This window comes from Ceratina calcarata, unplaced genomic scaffold (genome assembly GCF_001652005.2).
Source record: "Ceratina calcarata isolate Rehan_Ccalc_2016 unplaced genomic scaffold, ASM165200v1 scaffold364.2, whole genome shotgun sequence".
Classification (NCBI taxonomy): Eukaryota; Metazoa; Arthropoda; class Insecta; order Hymenoptera; family Apidae; genus Ceratina; species Ceratina calcarata.
The window spans coordinates 26,548-38,059 of record NW_017159462.1 but is presented as its reverse complement, the minus strand read 5'-3'; the positions used below and the strand labels follow the sequence as shown (position 1 = coordinate 38,059).

The following is an 11,512-nucleotide window of genomic DNA, read 5'->3' as shown; positions in this document are numbered from 1 at the left end:
TTTAGCATGTCAATTCGATACTGACAATGAGTATATTTCATTAATAGCTTCTTATTTTTATTAACTAGACAATACAAATTCTTTCGTACTGAATGCAGGAGACAAAGATTTAAAAAATGATATTTTTCAAGGGTAAACGAGTGTTTGAATGAAGATGGCGCGAGTTAAAGGATGAATGTCGCCCTAAAAGGGGTAGTTAGAGACCCTCTAAAAGTGAAGTTAATACGTTTCAGGCTGCAATTCATAGTCACTTCTCAGTTCTCAATTCTCATTTCCCAATTGCTTAATTTTAATAATGAATTCGAATTTCTTTTAACTAATATTTATATTTTAATTATTAATTTGAATTCCTTGTAGTAAAGGATTGAAATGTAATTATTATTATTAGTTATGAATTGAAGGAATATATTCTTAATTAGAAGAAAACCCAATGAACTGGACTTTAATTGTTTGAGAGAAATTTGAAATATGTTTAATATAAAGTTAATGCGTTTTGAATACTGACGAAAATTGTAGACTAATGAAGCCTGGCCTCCTGATAGTCTCTGTTTAAAGGGTCTCTAGTCATGATCGGTAGCCAGAAAACGTTGGTTTTCTGTAGATGAAACCAATAAATGTTGGTTTTCTGATACGAAAAACTTAACTATGAGCAAATGTTAATTATGCTTCAATCGAATTCACGTGTTCACTTTAGAAGTGTCTAATTTGAATAGCGGTGAGTTTCTCTACCAGTCTTTTCTCCTTCTCCCATACCTAGGCATTTTAATTATTAAAATCGTCATAATGAACCCTGTGTTGTTTTTTTCTTTACTGTGCCTCAACGTTTGTTCGTGGCACCAATGGATAATAATAGAGCCCATACGAATTAATACTTGTCCTCATTTCTTCCACGCGGCCGCGTAAATCGCGGGGAAGACATTAGAATTTAAGTTCCTCGTCTCTCTTGCTATTGTTTCACTTTTTAACCCTGTGACGAAAGTAGCCAATCGTATGGTACGATTTCTGTTTTAATGCCGATTGTGCCTCTTCTTTGTATAGTATTTGGGATAAATTTATCTAATTAGACGAAGTAAATCGCGGTCCACCTCGTTCTCGTATTGTGCGAAACAATTATTGATAGAAATTCTTTTGTTTTCGATTAATTTTATAAAATCCACTTGCCCACAATTATAATTGGTTTAAAGACACACGTTCCTCAGGAATTTCGGTGGCTCTGGGAAATCGTGTTGGAAGTCAATCATCGCTGTTGCTGCTAACGTTGTAAGGAAAGACTCTCGTTATGGTAGTATTCGATGATCTGGTGTCAGCTGATGGTAACACGGACGGTCCACTTGGCTCTTCGCCATACTAGAGCCTCCACAAGCTTGATCTTCGTGTCCCCGATCCTGACCCTGCATATATATACAAATCTTGTTAAAATGTTGTTTAACGATTGAATATTCCTATCACTAGATGTGTTTAACCTTTTGAGCCACGAATTTGAAATCTATGTGAATAATGAATTTTAAAATTCTGGTGTCAAGTTCGTAATCAGTAGGGTTACTGTGCTTCGAAATGCTTATATGTATAGACGGTATCATCAAAATTAGTACCATTAGCACATTTGTCAAATACCGAACAATAAATCATAATTCTATAGATTATGTTTGCAAAAAATTCCAAAAAACAGGCAAAAACTTTCAGGTTTTAGTTCTCAAAGTAATTAAAAAAATACATACAGATCATTTTAAAGAGCTGTAACTCCAGAGCCTGGCTGTGACCCAAAGGGTTAATGTACGACTTCGAAAAGCTTACATAGAGGGTATCATTAAATTGGTAGTACAATTAGTAAATTTTCCAAATATTCAACAATAAATAATAATCCTATAATGGAAATATATTTGCAAAAAATGCCACTATTTGCACTGTCATTTCAATGGGGCCCAGTGTCTACGTCTAAAGTCTTGTCGACAGCGTGATCAGTGCTGCGACTCTCTGAACTATGAATGTCGCTAACGAGAATTGAACGTACGAAACGGTGATGAGGTCTAGCGAAAGAGAACATTTCGTAAATTCTCGTAAAAAATATTAGTGGAGAACGCAATGGTACCGGCTTGTGTTTAATCGACATCCTCCTTTATCTATGATTGTACCGACCAGCATGTGAAATGGCCACCATCTCAATGGGCAGGGAACCTCTTCGCCTGACGACCGGTTCCGGTATCGTGTCCTTCTTTCCTAACTCCCGCTTCCACTTAAGCCAGGTTCCATTATTATCGTTCCCATCTGCGGATCCTCCAGAAAACATTTCTGGTCCTCCAGAACTCCTTCTCTTCAATACCTTTTTCCGATTACGAGGCTTACCGTTTATGCTACTCCTATTGAACATATCACGGCGTAATTCAGATATGTCTGCCGGGACTGAACCCCGCCGCGGCGACGGCATGCCGGGCCCAGTGGTGCTATCGATTATTCTTGTTATCCCGTTATTGTTGCTACTCCCGGTATTGTTATTGTTATTGTTATTATTTACCGGGAGGTTCTCTCGCTCATCTGGAAACGTGCAAGTTGCTAGTAACAAACAACACGGACGACAAAAATCGAATTGTACTAATACGTACTAGTTAACGATAAAATATTGCCAAGGAGATTGCCGAGAGCAGTTTCCTGCGGAAGACTCGCTCTACGAGGCGCTGCGACGTTACCCTCGCGTGGTCCTAACGCTAATCTATTAAAGCCGCCACCTTAAAACAAGGCAACATAACATATGCGTTACACGTACTTATTTAATATCTTACTGAATAGTTTCTTTTCAATAATTTTCACATTTATTATATGCTACATGTACACTACAGTATTTACTGTATTTTACTCTATTGTCTCGTTTATCTCGTCTTACCTTGTTGCCTGGTAATATCGATTGGTACAGAGCCGCGCCTAGAAGTGTGATCGACTCTAGTTGGTATAGGAGGCACAGTGATGTCGTCCAATCTCGATAGCAAACCAACTGGGGCTGATCCACGCCGTCTAGCCCACGACTGAAACAATTTAAATTTAATTTTTAATTCTTAATTTAACAAGTTTGAATTAAAGATTGAATTTTAATCCTTAATTACAAAACACTCGAATTAGAAGAATTGCAATTCTTATGAATTTTAATTCTTAATAAAAAAAAATACTCCACTGCCGAATGACTTTAACAAAAATATGATCAGTAATCATAAATTCAACAATTAAAAAATGTACTTCTAAACTCTAAATGTATCAAATTTACCTGGCTACCCTTCCTAGGCAGAGCAATGCCCTTTGTATCCTCCACTCCTCTTGGATCCACATTCTCCTTCATCTGCATATCCAAACTCAGTTTGGCAATCTTCGAGCTCCTCTCCTTCACACTATCAGAGTCCCTCTTATTCCCCGTCGAAATAATCTCATTACTCGCGTCACCCCTACAACTACCACTATCGCTCGACGAAGAAACACTCTGAATAAGCGGCGGCGAGTCCGGTGGGCTGCCAATGAAGAACACTTTATGCGTGCTGAGCTCCGAGGGCACTGGGATCGCCGTAAACCGTCTCCCACTGGCATCCGTCATTATTGTCTTATTTTCTGGCACAGGAGTTGAATATCTTCGCAACTCAGAATCGGCACACCTGGGCTTCAAACCACACTGTTCCGCTTTAACCATAGTCCTCTGCTTTGTCGATCTTTCAGATTCCAATGTCCTAGAGACAGAGAAACCTTCCGTCTCCTGAATCCCATCTTCCTTATCCTTAGTAAACAAAACTTGCATTGAATCTATTCCATGACCAAACTTATAACGATTCTTCAAGCTGCTATCCTCTATACGAATCGTCTGCACCGAATGTCTCCTCTGTTCAACCTCCATCTTCGGTTTATATACATCAGAGATCGCAGATCCACGTCTTTTACTTAATATATCTTCTTTAGACACAGAAATGCTTCCAGTGTCTACGTCCTTCTTCGGTGGGGTACCGCAGTGACCATCTGAGCATTGCTTCGTTGAACTTGAAGAATCCAAACTATCAGTTTCTACTAATATCTGTGAGAAACATTGAGACATCTCAACAGTTGTGGACATGTACCTCTGTCTAACGTACGGTTGCAAAGGTGGGAAAGTCTGTTGTCTAGTTAGCTGCTTAGCCTGAGAAGGCTTCTGTTCATCAGACTGTAAAACTGAACTCAATCTAGTAGCCTCTGTACTATTAGTAATGCTAGCTATGCTCGTTTCTGGTAAGAGGCTCTCAGCACTGACCGGCCTTTCTGAACTGTTGATATTTGGCGAGAGTTCGTGGGTACTGCTTTTGGATGAGAATAGAGACAGCGTGCTTGGGTCCAGGAAGCTTTGATCGTCGAGTCTCAGTAATTTACTTTGTTTATTTGGGAGGCTTTCTCGTCTGACGTTGCTGGCTGGGAGGAGAGTCAAGGGTTTGCTGATGCTTAATGGTACGGAATGGCGTCTACCGGCTCGTTCTAAGCCGACCCGAGCTGGGAGGCTTTGGATCTTCGATGACTGGACGTAAGCTCCTGGTATGAGCAAGTCGATGCTTCCGGTATCTTCCTCTGGCGCTGTGTCGTCCACTGAACTGACTGCTTCCTCGGCTTCTTCCAGTTCAGAGATTTCGGTCTCGGTTTCTTCTGCTGTTTCCTGCAACGTCATTGCTTCCCACTTTTTCTGATTTTCGCGTAGGTGTTTCATTAACGAGACGCTGAGACCGTCGCCTAGGAAACGGTGCCATTCCTCGTATAAAGGTGTCACGACGAATTTGAAGAATCCTGTTTGTATTTTCGGTATGCTGGTGGTATGACGATCGCATAATGGTGTCACTGGGAGATTCAGCCGGCGCTCGTAATCACCTTGACGGAAGAATTCCTCGCATACTTTGTGGGACCACTTTCGAGAGATGTCCCAAGGTCTACAGGGGTTCGATATGTCGGCGCATTTCAGGGCTATCTGCAGGATAAAATGTCGATCCTCGCCGCGTCTCATGTCCAATGAGCTCTCGTCCAAGTAGTGCTGTGGATATTAAGTGAATGCCGGGGTTAGTGGATATTAAAATATTCATGCGGATAATAATGAATAATTTGAATATAGTAAATGTTCCAATTTCTACTCACTGCATTGTTTTTCTACAATTTTACTTGCAATCTTAAGCCGGTAATTAGAAATTGTGACATGACATTGAGACATTCACTACATATAGATTATTGAAAAAAAATTATGTAATGAAATTTGGTTCGGTACCCTGAATCGGAAGAGGAACTCCTGCTGTCTAGTAATATCTGTAGCTAATATCAACGAGCTTATGTGCCGTTGAAGCTCCGGCCTCAGGCTGGCTGGCAGTTGATCGGAAACTCCACTTTCCAGGAGGCATCCCACCGCTGATCTCCAATGATGATTCTCAAGTACTGACGTATTCTATAAATCATTTCATTGTTGTTTTACTTTCTTTTATTTTTTTATGGTCACTTCTGTAGGGACAGAAATGAATTATTAATTATGGGATATTAAATGAAGAGAGGGGAGAGGGAGAAATGAAATATTAAATTAAGGGACGAAGGGGAAGAAAGTAAATACTGAATTAATATAAATATACTAATTTCTCTTTTTCTGACAGTATAAATACACATGTTGGCTTATCACTTAAGAAAGTACTTGAAAAAATTTGTTGAACATAATAAATTACAAGACATTCTAGCATTGAAAAGAAAATCAAGTTATTTGGTCAATTTTTTGTATTGGAATTTCTATCAAAAATCGTATTAACGTACTTGATAGAGAGCAGCCAAATGGTTGCTGGTGGCAACTAGGAACGGTTGATTGACGCCCGGATGATCCAGATCGTGCGTCACCGCGCCTATCAGCGAAGCCATAATTTCCAACTTCGTTAAGTGCGTCCTAATCTGTGAAATTTACACCGTTATACGTATACCCCGTGGTACGTTCGCCGTACCCCTCTTCCACCGTCTCTTGAATTGATTCAAATCGAGTGAACCGAAAGTACTATTACACGTGGAAGAGACTGTGTACTCACTTTTTCCTCTTGGAGGAAGCAGTGCATCGCTTGAGTCACATCGGTCGCATGTATACTGTTGTGGTAAGGATTTGTACTGTGATAACCCTCCTCAATGAAGGCTGCAAATAAGAAGACGAGTCGAGAGTAGATCTCGTTCGCAGTAAATGACTCAATCTTTGTTCACGTAACAGTTTCTATTATTAGTTCCATTTGAAAAAACGAGTTTGAAGTTACATGACCGCAGTCCACCCATAAAGAACTAGTCAGTATTTCAAGACATGCATCGTTGATACTAATTTACAGTATGAAAGTCTCATTGTCAATTGTTCTCAGTTTCAAAGCGATCTTTCTACCTCGCAGGAATCGAGAAGTAATCGTATCAACATAGCGATTGTTATCATTGTTACCACGTCGATCATCGAAGATTGTCGATTTTAATTGTTGAGATTGATAATGATTCGTTTCTGAGATCCATCAGATTGCTTACTGAATAATTTCCAGACGGTCACCACGTCCAGCTTGAAGTGTTGTAAAAGGCCGTACCAGTGGAAAAGGTGGACGCAGAGTACTGGCAGCGAACGACCTGAAAATCAAACGCAACGTGAGATTCAATAGAGGAATGTAATTCGTAAGTCGAGCTATCGTGTCGCCAAGTTGACACCTCACGGACGTTAAATAATAGTAACGCGAACTTCCATCAAATCGCACGAATTCCGACAAAGAGAGATAGAGAATAATCCTTCAGATTTTATGGATTTACAGTAAAACTGAGTATGTAGAAAAACGTGAAAAAAATATGAAATGGGCAAAATTCCATAGAGCATCAAAGGCAAAAGGAGGCAAAAAGGATGAAATGCAAATGACGTTTAAAAGATTGAAGGTCTAAGATTGAACTACGATTTCGGTCGCAGTGGATCGTGAGGATTCGATACGAAGATCAAATGCCGGTATTCCAGAAAAATGGAATATTCGTCGGCTACCGTTTTTCGATATCATGCAACGGTTCTTTTTGTACGTCTCGAGTTTTTGACGTTGAGTGATAAATCGATCGGTGTTTAGTTAAAAGGAACGCTCTTCCGACTCGATTTTCTTTCTAGCTTGAAATATTGGGGGCGCTCTACGAACGCTATACTATCTATGTATGGATATGTTCCGGAGGAAAATGCGGTTTAAAATTACGCTATCGTTAGAAAACTTAATGCAGGTTTTTTAATATACTGATTTACCGAAGGAAATTACTTTTCCTGCTTTATCACTTTTCCATCCTACTCATTACCTTCAGTAAATTGGCAGACGTTCAATAAGAATTTAATGAAAAATGTAATGTTTAATGTAAAATGAAAATGTATTCAATGTTGGCTGGACCGAGTTTAATATTTCAGTTAAAAATACAGATTTCCAGTAGATTTATAAAATAATCATAGCAATCCTCTTTTCCTCTAAACATAGCAATCCTCTTTTTAATCTAATACGTAGAAATTATAGGTCTGCTCGCTTGCCCAGTAAATTTAAAGAAAGAGAGAATTTTATTGTAATCTCATTTGAATTCATATAAAAAGAAAGTGTACTTAAAGTTACATAAGGTCAAGTTTAATACTCACTCATTACTTGGATTACTCAGTAAAGTGATGTAAGAAATTAACATAAAAAGTGAATTTTATTATAATTTCATTTAAATTCATATAAAAAGAAAATTCATTTAAATTTAGACAGACCAAGTTTAATGTTAAATCGAGGATACGAATGTTTAAAAGATGTCTTTTAGAAGGAAAGAAAATCGTATGATCATTTAGGTTCGTTGGCTTACCTCCGGTTACCGTTTCCAGCGTGAAGGCATTAAATCGCCAGTTTCCGACCTTCTGTAGTACGCACTGCAACCATTCATCAAACCATAATAGATCAGTAACTAGTGAAACTGAGTGTTACCTAAAAAAACTGTTTTCAATTAATGATTTTGATCTCGTTTTGATATCTTAGCTGGTAGTTCAGGTATGTCGATCAGTTTAATTTTGGAGAAATTATAGAAAATGGTGATTTCTATTCTTATGATGAATCCTTATTTTCAAGCGTTTCATACGATTCTCGAATAAAAGTGTTAGAATCTGATCATGTTTCAATGAATTTTATTTGTAAGTAAAATTAACGACTTTGGTGGAGACCCATTTCCGTCCAATAATATTATATCACAGGTTTTAACCCATTAAATCGTTGATCCGTTCGTTTGACTTTTAAAATCGGTTTTTCTCTACAATTAGCTAACAGTCAAGTCTCTTAACTACGTTGGATTTTATTGATCCGATTAGTCGCATCGATTGTAACTAACTTCTATTTTATATGTTATTAATCCAGTAAGCTCTCCAAAAACCGAACGAGTTATTGCTTATTTTATCAATATTCTTAATTCTCTTCTATAGCAAATTATTTATTGCTATAAAACGTGTCCTGTTTTAATATGTCACCTGAAAATAACTTTTCTGAATGGCCTCCAAGGAACATTTGATTCCTAAGTCAAATTTATAGTCACCATCAGATGAAAGGGTTGGGATTATAATAAATACTGTATCGACGATTGTTTAATATAATACAAATTTTTTAATTACAATAGGTTGGATCGTGACTTTACTATGTAACTCGTTGTAGATGTAGATGTAACTCGTTTATAGAAGATTTAAATAATTCTGTATGCGATAAATATTCATATAATACGATATAATTTAGTCAGCTTTATTTAATGGATCAAGTTTGATCCAAGTTTGATCCAAGTTTGATCAAAGATACTAATATGGAAGCCCGGAGTTTGGATACTAACTAGCGAGCTTAGATACACCCAGTAATATTCAACACCGAACGCTAAGTGTACTAACAAATAAGTTTGGCCAAAATCTAGGTCACCGTTTCATAACTTCAGCTTGAAGAACGCTTTAAAGCTCCTTCTCACTGCCCCAAATATTTGCACGCATGGAACACCTCCAGGCCTTCCAATTCGATTATTCACGAGTTTAAGTAGTAACATCAGAAATAAATCAAACATTTGTGATTTCGAATCAGGAGCAAGAAAATTCAATGTGTTCGATGTTAAAGAAGATATTTATTCATTGTTAATGAAGATATTTATCAATATGGAACACCACCAGGCCTTTCAATTCAATTCTTCACGAGTTTAAGTAGTAATATCAGAAATAAAGCAAACATCGGTGATTTCGAATCAGGAGCAAAGACATCGAGTGTGCTCGATGTTAAAGAAGATATTGATTGATTGTTAATGAAGATATTTATCTATATAGAGCACCACCAGGCCTTTCGATTCAATTCTTCATAATCTTAAGTTGTAATATCAGAAATAAAGCAAACATTGGTGATTTCGAATCAGGAGCAAAGACATCGAGTGTGCTCGATGTTAAAGAAGATATTGATTGATTGTTAATGAAGATATTTATCTATATGGAGCACCACCAGGCCTTTCGATTCAATTCTTCATAATCTTAAGTTGTAATATCAGAAATAAAGCAAACATTGGTGATTTCGAATCAGGAGCAAAGACATCGAGTGTGCTCGATGTTAAAGAAGATATTGATTGATTGTTAATGAAGATATTTATCTATATAGAGCACCACCAGGCCTTTCGATTCAATTCTTCATAATCTTAAGTTGTAATATCAGAAATAAAGCAAACATTGGTGATTTCGAATCAGGAGCAAAGACATCGAGTGTGCTCGATGTTAAAGAAGATATTGATTGATTGTTAATGAAGATATTTATCTATATGGAGCACCATCAGGCCTTTCGATTCAATTCTTCATAATCTTAAGTTGTAATATCAGAAATAAAGCAAACATTGGTGATTTCGAATCAGGAGCAAAGAAATCGAGTGTGCTCGATGTTAAAGAAGATATTGAGTGATTGTAAATGAAGATATTTATCAATTGGAACGTCATCAGTCCTTTCGAATCGATTTTTCACGAGTTTAAGTAGTAATATCAGAAATAAATCAAACATATTGTGAGTCTGAAATGAATCGGTAATGTGTAAAGATCTCGAGGGATAGAAATATTCCGAGTCCTATTTTTTGGCTGACAAGACTAGAATTATAATCAAATATAACTGCTAGGTGAACCTGCTGTTAGCATCTGTTAGACGTACGTTGCAATCGAAAACCCAATGCCAATAGGGCTAAGTTTTAATTTAATTTTTAAGTAAAAAATAGAGCCCCGGACACAATTGTATTGTTCTTCAATTTCTGCCTTATTTTAGTTTCTAAAATCACTTCTTAAAATCTTAATTACTGAGCAGCCTGTATTTATAAGTTCGGGAGAAGCTCGGGAGATGGTCGATTCGATTTCGAGAGAAACGGTCGGGTCTATGCGCGCACTTAAATGTTCTATACTCATCAATTATCGGATTTACCTGAACCAGGCCATGGAAAATATCATCGAGAATGCCCGGCTCCTGAGTTAAGGATCTCGTGGTAAGCCTCTTACGACGTCTCTTGTGCATCGTCAGGAATCGACCGATTGGCCTGGGCCTCGAACGGCCGATATCCAAACTTTCCAACAGGATCCGGTCCATCTCTGACAAGCGCCTGTACGGCATCGTCTTGCCTTGCTCCGGTGCTGTCGGTGCATCGCGGACTTCCGACAGATTCGCCGTACCGCCGGACGTTGGCAACGCTGCGCTCTCTGCAACAATGAAACAGAGATTTTTAGTTAGTAAAACAGGACTCTTCGAATCTCTATCGCTGAAGCTAGAAATGTAGTAAAATATGTCTTTTTTTTTCTAATTAGTATTTAATTATACTACATGTAACATCGACACATAAAACAAGTAAGACATTAACAGTGAATGATACTATAATGGCTGGTATTATAAGCAACTCGGAGACAGAGAGCACTTCATACGAACAAGAACATTTCTCTTCCCGCGCCTCATCAAAGGAGGTCTTCATAAAACGGTACTGTGCATAGACACTTAAATCGTTGCACAATCGCTCTATTGCGAATAACGATTCCGTCGACATATTTGAACGGTGCCGTTTAATGCACTTGCCAACGAGGACGACCCGTTATTATTACCGTTGTTGTTTATAGCCGATCGTAATCGGCGACGGGCTGAAAATAGGCGAAGCCGTTTTAAAATTGCGGCACGCCGATTTAACACTTCCATTTACTCTATACGCATTTCGTTTAAATCTTTTAATCCCTGCCCCCTTCTTCTCGTATGCATGTGAATCAGAATCTGGATCGGTACGTTGAGACCTTTTGCAAAGGCTACTTTTTATATAATTATTTAAACTTGTTATTTATTATTATTATTATTTAATAAATTATATAAACCACTTCATCAGAAATCTGGAAAATGCAGCCCAGTTCTATTTTGCATAAAAGTCAGTAGTACATGTGCATACGACTGAAATTAGGTCAATTAAACGCCAGTACATGAATACACTTCTCTTTAATAAAAATCAACAACTTCAGAAGATATTACATGAAATCATACTT

The 11,512-nt window shown here is 37.8% G+C and overlaps 1 protein-coding gene across 1 annotated transcript; it reads right to left on the bottom strand.

Annotated features, from left to right (window-relative positions):
- Positions 1-355: 355 nt before the first annotated feature.
- LOC108625558 (uncharacterized) lies at positions 356-10,689 on the bottom strand. Its single transcript, XM_018025658.2, has 11 exons — positions 10,422-10,689; positions 7,825-7,888; positions 6,505-6,600; positions 6,036-6,136; positions 5,773-5,904; positions 5,246-5,419; positions 3,254-5,017; positions 2,879-3,017; positions 2,601-2,723; positions 2,090-2,532; positions 356-1,391 (listed from the first exon to the last, which is right to left on the bottom strand). The coding sequence occupies exons 1-10, from the start codon at positions 10,605-10,607 to the stop codon at positions 2,117-2,119; spliced, it is 3,195 nt and encodes a 1,064-aa protein (XP_017881147.1). The 5' UTR covers positions 10,608-10,689; the 3' UTR covers positions 356-1,391; positions 2,090-2,116.
- Between the last annotated feature and the right edge of the window lie 823 nt (positions 10,690-11,512).